At 39.2% G+C, this 16,200-nt stretch overlaps 2 protein-coding genes across 2 annotated transcripts in view; one reads left to right on the top strand and one right to left on the bottom strand.

Moving 5' to 3' along the window:
- The first annotated feature begins 1,131 nt into the window (after positions 1-1,131).
- Positions 1,132-6,796, top strand: Ermn (ermin). Its single transcript, NM_001008311.3, has 3 exons — positions 1,132-1,521; positions 2,114-2,206; positions 5,500-6,796. Exons 1-3 carry the CDS (start codon positions 1,284-1,286, stop codon positions 6,015-6,017), a joined length of 849 nt encoding a protein of 282 aa, NP_001008312.1. The 5' UTR covers positions 1,132-1,283; the 3' UTR covers positions 6,018-6,796.
- An 8,280-nt stretch (positions 6,797-15,076) lies between these two features.
- Galnt5 (polypeptide N-acetylgalactosaminyltransferase 5) overlaps positions 15,077-16,200 on the bottom strand; it is a 46,495-nt gene continuing 45,371 nt past the window's right edge. The window contains 1 exon segment of the mRNA NM_031796.1: positions 15,077-15,824. Within this exon segment, the coding sequence (NP_113984.1) occupies positions 15,684-15,824 (141 nt within the window). The 3' untranslated portion in view covers positions 15,077-15,683.

Below are 16,200 nucleotides of genomic sequence, written 5' to 3'. Positions count from 1 at the left end.
TCCTGGGTGACAAGTGCCTTTTCTGGCTGGCACCAGGCTTCTCTAGCCATTTTCTCATTCCAAGAGGAAAGTCCTAAGGAAGTTCCAGTTCCTTGTGGTCTACTGTCTACTAGTTTGATAATTGAAAGGAAGGACAAATGCTTTTCTTCAGACTGTCTTCATGACTTCTAGGATGTTTGCCTCCCTAGGTCAAGGTGAGTGGTGCATGCTGAGAACAAAAATAAGTGAGCTTTTTTTACCCTGCTTAGATGAAGTTTAGATTTGAGTTGGTAAAAAGTGATCACTGTAAAATTACTTAATCATAACCAAATAAGGTCTAAAGGGAAAAATGTGGGTTAGGGAAGTATCAAGTTACCCAGAAATTGAGGGCTCAGAAACATTGTTTGGACCAAGGACTTGGTCTTGGGAAGGACTGAGCCTTCCAGAAAAGAGAGAGAATGTATTCCTTTAAAGGAGAAAAGGGGAGTGAACAGCAAATTAGTTTTAACCAATCACTGGAGGGCAGACTGCATCACAAATACCAGTATGAAATGCAAAGGGTAATTCTGATTGGAGCAAGGGAAAACTTCATGGGAAAATTATACCAGTATTTTAATAGATGTGAAGAAACTGGAAAATCAGCGTCCTGAGAGCACACAATGAAATCTGTTGCCAAAGTCATTTACACTCAAGTTGTCATGTTTACAGGTCCTTGAAAAGCTGGTTTTATTCTTTAATAGATGAGAAATGATGCCATTGTCTACTGCAAAATAGCTGAGGTTTTCCTCTGAACCAAATCTGTTCGGAAATGTTAAGCTGGTTACACAGAACTAATGTGCCTCAAGGTGGTCATTCTCTCTGGATTAAAGTCTGGGAACAATTGTGGCTCCTGTTACAAGGAAAATTACAATGGGCCATTATGGAAAGGGACAAAAATCTCTGTTCCCAGAGGGGGACTGACAAGCGGCAAGTCCCCCTCTGCATGCCAACACAAAAGGCTGATTGCTTCAGATTGCTTGTTTATGCAAATCAAAGGCAACATTAATTCTGAGACTGGAGCTGTGAGGTGGTGGGGATGTTGCTGATTGGCTGGATTTTGTTCCCGGGCTGGTAACCAAACTGACAAACCCTATCATATTCATTCCGAGCCCTGTAAACCTTTAGAAAGAATCTTGCCATTGCATGTCAGGCTGAGAGTTTAAGGTTTGGTTTTAGAACTGTAGGAACCACAGCATTAGAGCTTATCAAATATTTGCTCCCATACTTTCTCTGTTGCTTCCTTAACTCAGACCTAAGGGAACATCATGACAGATACTCCTGTGACACTGAGTGGCTCGGAGTGCAATGGGGACAGACCACCTGAGAATGGCCAACAGCCTAGCAGTCAAACCAGGAAGACAACTGATGCAGATGAGACCCAGACATACTATGGGGTTGAACCCAGTCTTCAACATTTACCTGCAAAAGAAAATCAAGAAGAAAGTGGAAACAGTAAAGGGAACGTGCTGCCCAGAGGGTCGGAAGATGAGAAGATTCTCAATGGTAAAGTATTCCTTTTTTCTCAGTTTATTTTTTTTGACTTACAAGCTTCTTGGAAAAACTGTATTAACTAATATTATATTAATAAGCTAAACCCAAGAAATACAGTCCCTTTTCTCAATGGGGGCTTCCTACCATTCTGACTCATAACTTAGGCTTCTCTGATAGCTCAGCAGTCCTGCTGTTTTCTCTTCTGAACCCCTGACTGTTTTCACTAGAAGAAAACTGAAGAAAAGTAGCCTCCTTTATTGAGCTATTACATAATTTCTAACTAGCAATCCAATGTTAACTACTGCTATAATTGTTAGAAGCACAGATCCACTGTTGTTTGAAAAAAGAGAGCTCAGAATTATAAGATCCCTTTCTATATAAGTCTAAAGATGTCTTCATCCATCTATCTATCTATCTATCTATCTATCTATCTATCTATCTATCTATCTATCTATCTATCATATATCAGCTGAGTGGTTATCATTGTGGAAACTAATTATTAAACAAATGCAATCAAATTTTAAAAGAATCAGAAAAATAGAATGACTTGTGGACCTTTAACCATACGTACTGGAATGGTTACATTGTTTGTGTTTCTCCCTAGAAAACACAGAGGAGAACCTCTTTGTTGTTCACCAGGCCATCCAAGATCTGTCTCTCCAAGAAACAAGTGCAGAAGACACAGTTTTCCAAGAAGGTAATGGGAATCTTAGTCTCCCAACATAACTGTCTGGCTGGATATGACATCATTGCATAAGATGTGTGTATTGCATGTGTGCTGCAGAGAAGCAGTCCCAAACAGTGATTTCAAAATCTCCAAGCTGCTAAGGGCAGATACCTGAGTCATGCCTCACCTTACCGAGCTTTCTAGATGGCTCATGTCCCGAATTGTATGGGTCAGTCTGACTGCCTGGCATGGCAAAGCAATAGCTATACCTTGGTAGGTTAGCCCACTATATCAAGCGTTCTCATGAGTGTCTGGCAGCTTCTGCGATGGTTAAGAAACAGGTTTAGTCTAAAGTTTCCTATTGACATTCGATCTAAAGTAACTTTATAAAACCAGCTACTATGTGGGAAAATTATATCTGAAAGAAGTACAGAATAGTTAACTATTTTTTGTCCAAAACATAGAAAAACAACATGCCCTGGAGTGGTAAGAATCATTTTGTGATCTTTACACAACCGTGGGAGAAAAAGACCAAGGAAGCAACAATGCCAAATTTCAAGTAGTCAGTAGACCAAGCTACAAAATCCTCTAAATATTTCTTCTAAGGAGATATTTACATTCAACTAATTTCTGAGCTCAGCGCAGGATAGAATTTATTAATTAATCATTCCTTCCCTCTCTAGAAGCTGTAAACAGCTTATCTTCAAATTGAAGCCAGCAGCATGTGGCACCTAACCAATTTAGTTTAGGACCCTACCAGGCAAAACAAAGGGGAAATCCCAAGGGACAAGAGAAGACCAGGTAAATAACAGATGTGAAGAACAGTGTGGTGACTGGGAATTTCAGAGTCTCTCCCTTTGCCTAGACAATTCCCAGACTCTCTGCTGGCCACCATGTAAGCAGTTATAGGAGAGCAGTTGCTAGTATCACAGAGGAATCACAGATAGACCATCTCAGGACAGGCGGAGGGAAAAGTTAAGACCCCACAAAATGAATGACATAATTTAGTTGCTCTGGTCTTTCTGTTTTTAATGTGACTAGTCCATCAAAGCAGGGCTCAGTCATCCACCTATAACTTCTTTATCAGTAATGAGATCCACTGTAAACAAAGGTTACTAGGACTGCCTTTCAATCAAGTGGAGGAGTGGGGCTCTCTTCCTATGTGACATGGTGTCACCAGTGAATTTGCCTCTGCTGGCGCCCTTTCCCTCTTAACACAGTACACTTCAGCTCTGTGACAGAGGTGCTGTGCCTTTCCTTTTAAAATGGCAAACAGCTATGCAGTCTACTAAGGAAACATGCCTGCCAAAAATCAGATGCTAAAAATATTGAGGAAAAAAAACATTAATCAATTTAAATGGAAGGATGATTTTGATAGTCTTGGGCCTGAGTTTTGAATATGAATGAAAATCAGTGTGTGTGTGTGTGTGTGTGTGTGTGTGTGTGTGTGTGTGCGTGCATGTGTGTGTGTGTATATGTGTGTGTGTGCGTGTGCGTGTGCGTGTGTGTGTGTGTGTGTGTGTGTGTGTGTGTGCATGTGTTGTTTTGTTTTGTTTTATTGCTGGGAGAACACACCAAATCATAGCCCAGTATCACCCAATTTCCAGTGTACACTTATTTGCAGTGTAAAGACTATCAGGTGGAGGACCGACAGCAGTAGTTTAGGAGTGAGAATGGTAACTCATGCTTGTGCCTCTATCATGGTCCATGGAATCTTGGACTCAGAGAAAGAAATAAAAGCTTTTGATAAAAGCAGCCTTACAGGGAGAACTGTTGGGGGAGAAAGAAGTTGGCAACGACCGTTCACCTTGTTTATAGGCTTTTGTGGCATAGGAAGAGAATAGTGAAGCCACACATTGTAGCCATGTTCTCTATGGTTTAGGTAACATTTTCCACATCAGCCTGCTATGTGGGCATATTAAGAAAAACTTCTGCTCTCTTGCCATTCATTCTTATACATTAAGAAATGCTAGAGGCATGTGTTAATATGATCCAGCTGTTTAAAAAAAAACTATAGTTCTTTAAATCTTCTAAAAGCCACAACATGGGACCAAATAACCTGTTACTCTGCTGTCATTTGGGGAAAAGAAGAACCTAACATTATATGTGTACAAGCCCAACATAAGTTTTAGATCTGGATCTCTATAAGTCAGTAGAGAGCCTAAGCCATGTTGTGTATGACCCAGTGGCTCACTTATGAATTCATGAGTTCTGAGTACCTAGGGACCTGTGATCTTCTGGGTCTTTTTAAAATATTTTATTTTTCTTTTATGTATAATGAGTGTTTTGTCTGCATGTATGTTAGTGCCCTCATTTCTCACCTGGTTCCTGGAGACCAGAAGAGGGCATTAGATCCTCCAGAACTAGAGTTACACAGAATTGTAGGCTACTATGTGGGTGTTGGAACCAAACCCGGGTTCCTCTGTAACAGCAAGTTCCCGGAACCACTAAGTCATCTCTCTAGCTTCCCTTTACTCCTTTTAATTTTTTTTTAAATTTGGTGTTATTTCATGTATATGAATGATTTGCATGCATGTGTGTTTGGGTACCACGTGCATGCCTAGTGCCCACAGAAGCCAAAAGAAGGTATTGGATGCCTTGGAACTGGAGTTAGGAATGGTTGTGAGATACCACGTGGCTATTGGGACTGAACCCTGGGGCTCTGGAAGAGTAGCTAGTACTCTTAACCATTGAGTCATTTTCTAACTTCACATAGAGACAGTATCTATGACTGAGTTTGACTGGACATGGGCAGATATCATTTACACACTGGAATAATGTGTTTTAGCCTAAGGTATTGATTGCATTGTCCTTGTGGGATCTATTTGTAGACGTGAAGTAAATCCAAACAGTTTTACTGAGTGTGTACATATATACACATATAGCATATATACATATACACATATGTGTGATCTGCATACATACACATATACATAAACACACATATAATTTTTGCAAGAGAAGAATTTTTAGTGTGCCTCAGAGAACATTAATCTTCTAAACACAGCAGTCAATGGCAATAGAATTCCAGTCAAAGGAGGTTGTGTTGTAAATGTTACTGAAAACACATAATACTCGTTGCCATTTTAAAAGCTTAAATGATGAGATAATTATTTAACTATATGAAATGCAATGTTTTGCAAACACTTTTGACTGTGAAACCTATTTGATTGTCTAGACCTTATCAGGGAACCTCAAGTCACAGTCCAGATGGCACAAGTTGGAATCTCTGTGTCCAGAAGAACGGCTTAGAGTATTACCAAATAGCAGTTAGGTGCTCTGAAAGCCCAGCATGTCTCACCCGCTAGTTTATTTTGCTGCAGGGCATCCATGGAAGAAGATCCCTCTGAACAGCCATAACCTGGACATGAGTAGACAGAAGGAAAGAATTGTCCACCAACATCTAGAGCAGAGAGAAGATGAGAGCGCAGCCCACCAGGCAACTGAAATTGAATGGCTGGGGTTCCAGAAATCTAGTCAAGTTGACATATTGCATTCTAAATGCGATGAGGAAGAAGAAGTTTGGAATGAAGAAATAAATGAGGAAGATGTCGATGAGTGTGCTGAGGACGAAGGTGAAGATGAAGTTCGAGTAATAGAATTTAAGAGAAAATACAGAGAAGGTTCTCCACTAAAAGAGGAAAGCCTTGCAAGGGAGGACTCCCCACTAAGCAGCCCTAGTTCCCAGCCTGGGACCCCCGATGAGCAGCTGGTGTTAGGAAAGAAGGGAGATATCGCCAGGAATTCTTATTCCAGATACAACACGATATCCTATCGGAAAATCAGGAAAGGTAACACCAAACAGAGAATTGATGAGTTTGAGTCAATGATGCACTTATAAACTAACTGGGACTGAGAAATGTCAGGAGCATTAAAGAGAAGCTAACTTCTAACTTCCTTCCACTGAGATATCTTCCACTGCCTTATTTGCAAGATGTGCAAGCTTAGTATCTTTTTCACCATAAAGCAATGTGGAAATAACCATAGACCAAACACATTCTGGTAACTTCAAACCAACAAGCTTTAAATTCATTCCTGGGTTTTTGCTTTAAAAAACGCATAACTAATATAGGATCAGGTAAGCATTGTCCCAGAGCCTAGCCTGGTAGAATTTGTATTTAAAAACAGTAATAGTAAGAGAGGCAGTCAAGGGAACGAGGATAGTAGACGTGATTCTCATAATTCTTTTGGTGTCTTTCTTTCTTCAGGCCAATGAGAAGCCTAAAATTAAACCCCACCTCCATTAAACATGGTTTTATAGATCCTGTTTTTTTTCTTTTCTATTTATTATAAAAAAAATATTGTATCTTAAGTAGGTTTCCTTGGCATCTACTGAGTAAAAATTCAGCAGATCTCCTTTCTAGCTGCAACTGTTCAGTGAATTTCCTCACTAAAAGGTTAAGCAATTGTCAGTCAGAATTCTGTTTGCTGAGTGCTGGTCCCAGCTTTATGCTTGCAACATGAATTAAACCCATTGCGAAGTTGATCCAGAGAGAGCCTAGATGACTGGTGAGCCACAGATTAGAGATTTGTATTGGATGGTTTTATTTTGTTACTGAAAACAAAGTCTTGTCTAGCACAATGAAATCATTAAAAATAAAAATGGCAATTTTAGCACAACTTTAAGAAAATGCCTTACTTCATTACCGCACCTTCTTGTATTAGCAATATCTTAAAATTGTTTTTATTCTTCTTAGAAATGAGAGACATTGGCAGTCATAACTGTACTAGTTACTATGAAAATGGAAAAATAATTATCTTAAACTATTTTAGAAGTAGAGTGTGAGCATATATTTTTAGGGGAAAAGCTGATAGTCATGGGGAATATTTAATTTATTGGACCAAAGCCCAAATCAAGAAGCTTAACACTGCACCTGTGGAGTGTCACCGGAGCCAACATGTCAAATAAAGCATTGCATATTTATGACAAGAGTGTATTTATACTCTCGGAAAGCTTACTCCACAAATTATCATTTTGTGATTCTGTATATATGGCTCTGAACTTTCCATGACCACAGATTAAAAATATCTTTTCGTTCCAAATAGGAAGACAATTCCTCATTGTCTGACTGTAATACAGCCTTCATTGTGCTATTCGTCCCATTGTTTGCTTCCTTCTCAGTTTGTGTAAAAACCTGGGCTGGTCCTGCTTAGGCGATTGCTTATTTATGTGTAACAAATCCCACACAGTCTCATGACAACTTCCTTAATTCTTCCTGGTCACATAATATATTTCCATAGTATCATATACTATTATGGAGAATTTAAAAGACTCAAGTTTGAATTAACCTGCTTCTTTTATTCTTCAAAGCAATCCTTTACAACCCAACCAAGTAAAAGAACTGGTACCCTAGAGTGTTGAGCCTGCTAAATTCACTTAGGACAAATGTGCATTTTCTGAGTAAAATGAGAGAAATGCTGTCTTCATTGATAAAGTTGGCTAGAAGATTGATAGACTGTCACAGTCTCTCAGTTTTAATTTAGAGCCTTTGGTTATTCTATAGAGACAACCTGTATGCTTCCTTGGATTCCTGATGAGTTCTGGCATTTTCTACTTAACCTCAAAGCCCAGTTTTATGTAACAGGACTATGCTGTTGATCTACCCATGTGACAGTTGGTTTGTTAGATGGAGATGATGTGTTATTACAGAGCTTACATGTGATGGATAGTATATTCTTAAAGGTGTGATAAAGCTATTAGCTTCTATGATACTCCATAGCCTAGGATTTTCAGCTGTGTCCTTTTACCACAAAATTTACCAACTGTGAAACATTCTGCCCACAAAGACTGTCTTAAGGAATGTTCAACTAGGATAACATTTACACTCCTGGATGAAGCAAAGCAGAATCAGGAGAGCATTGGCAACATTCCTTGGTATTATTATACTTTGCCATATCCTATCACAGTACTGCAGAGCCCGAGTCAACACCTGGATAACATGGTGGTGGTAGGTGGACATTTGGGTCTGTGAAATGTGGAAGAAAACAAAGGTCTTGTTTAGATTGCATGGGACATATTAATATAGTTTAAGCTCATCTGGGTCATTATCAATTGATTCCCACTCATGAAGATTTAGCTGAGATTTTGTGATTCAAGGTTCAGGAGTGGGAAGGATTCTGGTACCTGATACCTGATGGGGATTGTGTGACTGCTGGCATGTCTTAAATGACTTAATTATCTTTTGTTGCCAGATGAATGGGAATTAACAACAGCCTTTTGTCTTTGTGAAAATGAAATTTCCTTTTAATTTAATACTATATTTAAAGACATGAAATTTGTCTGGTTCAGTATCTATCATCTATCTATCTATCTATCTATCTATCTATCTATCTATCTATCTATCTATCTATCTATCTATCTACCTACCTGCCCACCTACCTGTCTACCTATTATCAACCTACCTACCTGCTGTTAAATAAAGAACCTCCTTGTCTGATATCCTTTTAATAAAAGTTTGTGTTCTTTGTTTCAGGGTTTCAGCCTATATTTCTTTAGAATTTAGTGAGAATTTTTTTTCATGGAAGCAGCTCTTTAGAGAATCAATCGATTCACTTTACAAAAATCAAGAGAATACCTAACTGAAATTAATGTACATTGTTTGTGTCTAGAAGATCTTCAAATGATTATATGGGAAACTGTGAGCCCTTCTGGTGGTTAGATACATAATGCGCATGAAAATGAGAGTTTGCCTTAGATGCATATTGGCATCAACAATATCAAAAACACACATTTATCGTTGTAGCCCTCAAGGTAATGCGCTTAAGCTCTTCTGACACATTTGTCGTGTTATTTCTGCACTTCACATATGGTACTACTTGTGGTATACCTCCAACTCACATTAAGTGTTTCAAAGTGATCAAGGAGAACATTTAAAATAAGTAATTATTGAGAAGGATGAAATTCTAGAGTATAATAAATAGGAACTATGTTTAATGATATGATAAAAGCAACCACTTCTCTTGAAGCCTGAACTTTCATTGCTTTATAATAACAGGGTTATAAAATCTAATGCCAAATGTTATAGTTTCCCATATTAAAATAGCAGGTCATGATATACTATGAAGAACATAATGTGTGTTCAACTCTTGCAGTACATGGGAAGGCTGAGCCAAGCACACACACACACACACACACACACACACACACACACACACACACACACAAACACACACACAGATAAACACACACAAACACACACACAGACAAACACACACAAACACACACATACAAACACACACACACAAACACACACACAGACAAACACACACAAACACACACATACAAACACACACACAAACACACACACAAACACACACATACAAACACACACACACAAACACACACATACAAACACACACACAAATACACACACAAACACACACATACAAACACACACACACAAACACACAGACACACACAAACACACCCATACAAACACACACAAATACACACACAAACACACACATACACAAACACACACACATAAACACACACAAAACACACTCAGACACACACAAACACACACATACAAACACACACACAAACACATACACAAACACACACACAAACACATACACAAGCACATACACACAAACACACACAAAGACAAACACACACAAACACACACATACAAACACACACACAAACACACACATACATACAAACACACACACAAACACACATACACAAACACACAAACACACACACACACACACACACACACACACACGTGTAGTGGGCACCAGAAGTCAATCACAAGATAACTGGTAAAACACCAGACAAATTGGTGACAGCTAGTAACTCGCTTCCAGCTCAGGAGAATAATAAAAATGAAGTTTGAATGTAATTTTAATTTTTTTCCTGTAAAATTAAACTTGTGCATCTGATTCCTTTCCTAGAATAACCTCAGTGTATCAGAGGCAAAAGAAGCAGCTATCTAGAAAAATAAAGTTAACCCAAATATTTCTTCTATGTTTTGTTGTTGTGCTTCCATTTCCAAACTCGTTCAGGAAATCAATAGGAAAATCATTTCCTTGGCCTTCTCGTGCCCCTCTCCCTTCTTTCTTGAATGAGCAGCTCCTACAGTTAGTGTATAAACCTAGAAAACCCTTCTCAGTTTTTTTTAAAGAACCCTACAAACTCCAGGAATGTAATTTTATGTGACTTTCAATAATGGAGACACTGGGCAGAGCAAATCTACTTGAAATTCTTCCTGCAGAGGATCCTGAAGGGAATGCATTTGAGTTCAGAGAGCTCCAGATGCTTGCTTGCTTTGTGCTGTAACAAGAGACCTAAGGATTTTTTAACCCTTCCCAATTTAATGTATGGAATAGATGCACACACACAATGCATGTTTACACACAAGGCATTTGTTCTCTCAACTGCCGTCTTCACATGGTCAAGGAAAGCTTAAAATATTTATTTTATTATGTTATCAAAAGTTTTAACTTCAACATCTAATACAAAGGATTTATCTGTGAACCTGTAATCAATGTTGTTGAACTGACTAGTTATCTGTCAATATATATTAAATTTACTTACATTCATGTGATGGTGATCACCATTATTGGGAACTCTGCATATTCAAAGTCAGTCAGCATGCTGGAAAATGGGAATTTTCATTTTGTTTCTCCAAGAGAAGACTCACATGAACTTGAAAAGGGATCCTGATGGAGACAGCTATTACCAGTTAACACCTCAGGCTAAAACAGAGATATTAAATCTGCTTCACCACGGAGTTGATTTACTGTCTTTCATACACAGACAACATTTGAAACACCACCCACCAAGCCTCAGAAAGGACTATAACACTTTATGTGGCTTATGCAAAATGTCCAGGAATGAGCATATGTCAAAAAATAAACATTTGCACAATAGCTCTGGTTAGCATTTCTTCTTCGTCTAGGTATCTGGCTTGCAACAATTACCGGATACCCTGTGCAGCTGTTGTAAAATTCTTATGACATAATCTGCAGAGTGAGTTGAAGTTAAAAGCTGTTGTTTTTGTTTTAAATTGAAGGGATTTTTTAAAAATTTTATTTCCCATTTCTGTTAAACAATGAACCAAGTGTCAGCTTTGCTTAAAGACTGGAAGGAAGGTTGGTACTGTGATTCATGGAGTAGCAGCTTTCTACATTTCTGTTTGTCACTTTGGTCCAGGAGATGGAAAAGCAAAAGTCCTACCTCACATGAAGGCTGTACACCATTATAAGACCTACGAGGGTTTTCACAGACATCTACACGTCAGCTGCTCAATTAGAAAGATCCAAGGTTGACTTTCTGACTTTCAGCTTTTTACCCAAACTCATTTCCTTATTTTTAATCTGTAATCCAGGGTCTTACCTGAGCTCACCTATATTGATAACCTTATAACTTTAAAAAAGAATGATTGTGACATTGTGTAGTGGAAATACTTTTGAAAATATCGGATAGAATGGTCATTGGATTTTGTCTATTGTTGATGTTGATGTTGATGTTGATCTTCTTGGTATAAGAAGAGGATCATCATGTGAGAGGAAGAAAGATGTATACAAGCCAATAAGACAAACATGCACAAAACGTAGGAGAGTTTAAGCGTTCAATTATAATTTTTCTTTTATTTTGTATAGTTTTGTGGGTTTTATACTAGTTATTAAGGTCATTGTATGAGATGTGACTTCTTGGCTGTGTTCAAAATAAAAGTAGAATTATTTAGCAACAAGAAGCAAGCTGGTGCTCCCTGGCTTGTCTCAACCTCCTTACCTTGTCTGAGCGCTCCTTGAAAATCATAGTAAACCATTCGTGAAATCAGGTCAGGCCGGGAATGCTGAAGTCTTATCCACTGTAAGTGATGTCCATGACCCTCTCTGATCCTTAAGCCAACACTAGAAAGAAGGTTTTCTAACATCTACAAGCGTGCTTCCAACGTAATACGGGGGAAGCTAGTGATGCATTGCGATCATGGCACAGGGTGGTTTTGCAGTCCCGTGAATGACAGATAATTGAATGTCAGCAAGCAGAACTGAGAAAATTTGACGCTCGTGATAAAACAGCACTGTAGCAACAACAGCTGTGTCATCCCACGGGAGAGGAAGGGGGGGAGCTCTGCATAAGTGGTGAAAGAGAAAGCTGCTGTGTGTGCTGAAGGGTGAGGAAGTACTTCCAGTATTCAGGAAGTATTTCTTTTTTTAAATTTTTTATTGGATTTTTTTATTTACATTTCAAATGTTATCCCGCTTCCCGGTTTCCTGCCCATAAACCCCCTATCCCATACCCCCACCCTGACACCCTATGAGGGTGCTCCCCGACCCATCCACCCACCCCTTCCGGCCTCCCTGCCCTGACATTTCCCTACACTGGGGGTGGGGAGGGGTCAAGTCTTGACAGGACCAAGGGCTTCTTCTCCCACTGGTGCCCAACAAAGCCATCCTCTGCTACATGTGTGGCTGGAGCCATAGGTCTGTCCATGTGTACTCTTTAGATGGTGGTTTAGTCCCTGGGAGCTCTGGTTGATTGGTATTATTGTTCTTATGGGGTTGCAAACCCCTTCAGCTCCTACCATTCTATCTCTAACTCCTTTGTATTTCCATCAGATTAGTTCTGTCAAATATTAGCAAGGCTACCCTGTGTTCAAGTTGACAAGACACATAGGCACATTTCTAAGAAAGGCAATAGCTTAAGCCAAGTCAAGGAAACGTAAAGCCCCATCTTTCTACCAAAGAATTCTCTTGGACCACAGGGTGTTCCACGAAAGCTTAGTCATTATATTAAAGGATGCTGTAGTAGAATTTTTATATTCATTTTGATCTTCAAAATATTGGGGGGGACAGTGCTTCTTAAAAAATATTGGGGTATCAAGTCTCTACAGTATTAGGCATATCCTCTCCCACTGAGTCCAGACAAGGCAGTCCTCTGCTACATATATGCTGGGACTTCAGACCAGCCTGTGTATAATTTTGGTGGTGGCTTAGTCCAAGGAGGAGGGATACCCCAGGGGACACCTTCTCGGAGGTAAATTGGGGGAATAGGGGAAGAACTCTATGGGGGGGAGGGCAGGAAGGGACAACATTTGGGATGTAAATAAATAAAATAATTCATTAATAGTAATTTTTAAAACGTTGGCAGTGGATTTGTGGATCAGAATACTGGGTCGAATGGTCACTGGGTTTTATGTATTGTTGATGTGGTGATCATATCCTTCCTTAGTTAAAAGGAAGAAGTAGACACTGTCATCATATGGAGAACAGAGAGATGTATAGAAGCCAATAAGATGAGCACACACAAACCCCAGAAGGATGTAAGCACCCAATAACATTTACTTTATCTCCCTTGTTTCCCTCATTTTTTTTGTAGTTTTGTCGTTTTATCCGCATTGTACAAACTTTCTCTCAAGACTAGGCCCACAGAGATTGATTGGTAACTCATGACTAATTCCTTGCATCTTTGGGTAAGTGGGAAAATGTATGGTGGAAAGTTTGGTACAATTTTACTTCCAAATAGATACACGATGTTACAAATAAAGCCTTTGTTCTATGGGTAGTCCTCAGAGGTAGCTTTTATATAACAAATACTTCAAGGTACAGTTAGACAGTACGTAGAGTAGAGGAGACAGAAGGCTCTCTTGTGGGGAAATGACATTTACTTTCCTCACATCCAAGGGTGGATCTAACCAAAGAATGACTCATCTTTTGCTAAAAAGACTTTTCTTTGAGGAAACTGTTCTTGGACAAAATACATACTCTGCAAACCAATGGACAGGGGAATATTCAAGGTATCTCAATCATATGAAAGTGACATGGTCCACTAAGTACTGTCTGGTCAATTCAGTTAGTCCATTGGCAAAGACTTGTGGCTTTTTTCTCTCCATAAGACTGTTTTGGTAAGAATTATCTCATTTTCAAATTATTCTCTAATCATCCCTCTAACCATCAGTTACTTGGAATGAGGTATCTTAGATATGCTGCATATGCTATAAATGGTAAAGGGAAAATGTTTCCTTTCCCTTTATTCACAGAGTCATTCTTGTTTGTAATTAGTTGGAGGATAATGTGTCAAATAGGAAAACAGACAGAAAATGCTTATTTTTCATGGGAGCGAGTATTTAAACCCACCAGCAAGCATAAGCAAGGCCACCCTGCAAGGCACAGCTTCAGTAAGGAGGTTGGTTCATGTCCTTTGAAGACCTCTATGGGCAAACTAAGAGCCACGGTGCACACAATAGAGTCACACCCAGAGATCTGAATTCTTGCCCTGTTACCCACAACTGGCCTGTGAGATTTATCAGAGAGGCAATTGATTTCCTAACATCTGGTTCCTTACCAAAAGGATTACAACAAACCCTGGTCTCTAAGCATTCTTCAGCGATTCCTAAGGATTGGTGTACTTAACATGAGAGATCAGTTCGGATGTGGAAACATCCAGCTTCCCACAACAGGCCTAGGTTATCCTCAGGTCCATGGAAGTAAGGGTTGTGCTCTGTCCTTCCCCATCAGAAGCCCTGCATCCCCTGTCTTCTTCTGTCAGGTCTGGACAAGCCTCTCCCTTCCACATTGCTTATATCACTTTCCTCCTTTGAAATCGGTGTCTGCTTTGGCATGTTTTAGAATCTGTTTCTTAGAATGCTTCATCCAAATGACTACTGCTAAAGCTAAAGTAGCATTTTTATTGTTTTCATATTTTTAAGTTCTGTCTCATTTTTCAGTATCACTTCTGCTGTAATTATATCGACTCCTCTCATTTAACTCTGTGTGGGAATGTTCAATGGTTAGGTGCAATTTTTTGCTAATACAGTGCAATGAGACACAACAGCTTCTCATTTACCTTAAAAACACAGAAATCTAAGAGATTATTGCTATGATCACGTTTTTAAAACTGTAGCATTATGAAAGAGGACAAAGTGAGCTGAAACAACACATAGAATTAAGTACATTAAGGCTTCTTCCTTTTTGATTAAATCCCCCCCCAATAGCTTCAAATTAAGAAAACATTCAGATCAAGACCCCCTATTAGGAGGGGTCATGGAAAAAAAAGGAGGAGTCATGGAGACCTGAGCAGACTGCTCTACACTGCCAGGTAAACATGGAGCTCTTTCAACAAGGTGGTGTCTCTGTGCAGCTAGCTATGTCTTCCAGGTGTGGGAATCCATGCAGATGAATTTGGTGAAATCAGAATGTGGTTGGGTTTAGCGCCATTCATGGGCCATGACAGCAGTCACGGGCATGACATCATTCTTTGTTTCCAATTCTGGTTACCTGTGAGAGTCCGGAAGGAAGACTTGCAGTATGCACCCCAATGCAGGGTGGGACACAAGACACTTCCAAAGGCCACCCAGAGCTGAAGAACAGCAGCCCAATGGCAACTTCTTTCCCTGAGTTATTGTTTGATGATTCAAATGTAGTCATTTTCAAAAGCCTTCCATTCAAATGCTATTAAAATGGAATTTAAACTACTATGGAGAGAAATACAGTCACCAAGTTTTTGTGTTATTTTCACAGAATCTAGTGGTTTAACTAGATAAAGTATTTCTCATTAGACATCGTAGTATTTTTCAAATTTCCACTTTTGTTGTGGTTCCGTCGGGTTACAAGCAGCCAGTTTCAGGGTCTTCTGAGAGAAATTCCCTTCCATACATAATAACTGCTGATAGCTTTCAAAAACAATGTGGTCCACCTGAGGAGAAAGAGGATATGGGAATGAGCTACAGACTAAACTTGGCAACAGAGATATGAAGGTCTAATAAGCAAATTATATTTCCAGTCCCCCAGGAACTATTGTGAATTAAATTAGTGACATGAGCAGAAGCTTGGGAAGACATCAAATTTGTCTCTGTCTCAAACTAAGTGATCCAACTTCTCTTCACTGTAATGCTTTCCTTCATCGGGAAGTGAATGGTGATATGGCTGATAACTACATTATTTAAAGGAAAAAGTTTGATTGTTACTTAGTGTATTGGGTGGCTAATTCATGGATGGTGGCAAAGAAAAAAAAACCATGTAGTGTGATAGAGAGCAAGCTTGTTAATTTATTAATCCAACCCATGTCTTAG

The sequence above is a fragment of the Rattus norvegicus genome, chromosome 3, assembly GCF_021556685.1.
Source record: "Rattus norvegicus strain SHRSP/BbbUtx chromosome 3, alternate assembly SHRSP_T2T, whole genome shotgun sequence".
Lineage (NCBI taxonomy): Eukaryota > Metazoa > Chordata > Mammalia > Rodentia > Muridae > Rattus > Rattus norvegicus.
This window is presented reverse-complemented; position numbering and strand designations above follow the sequence as displayed.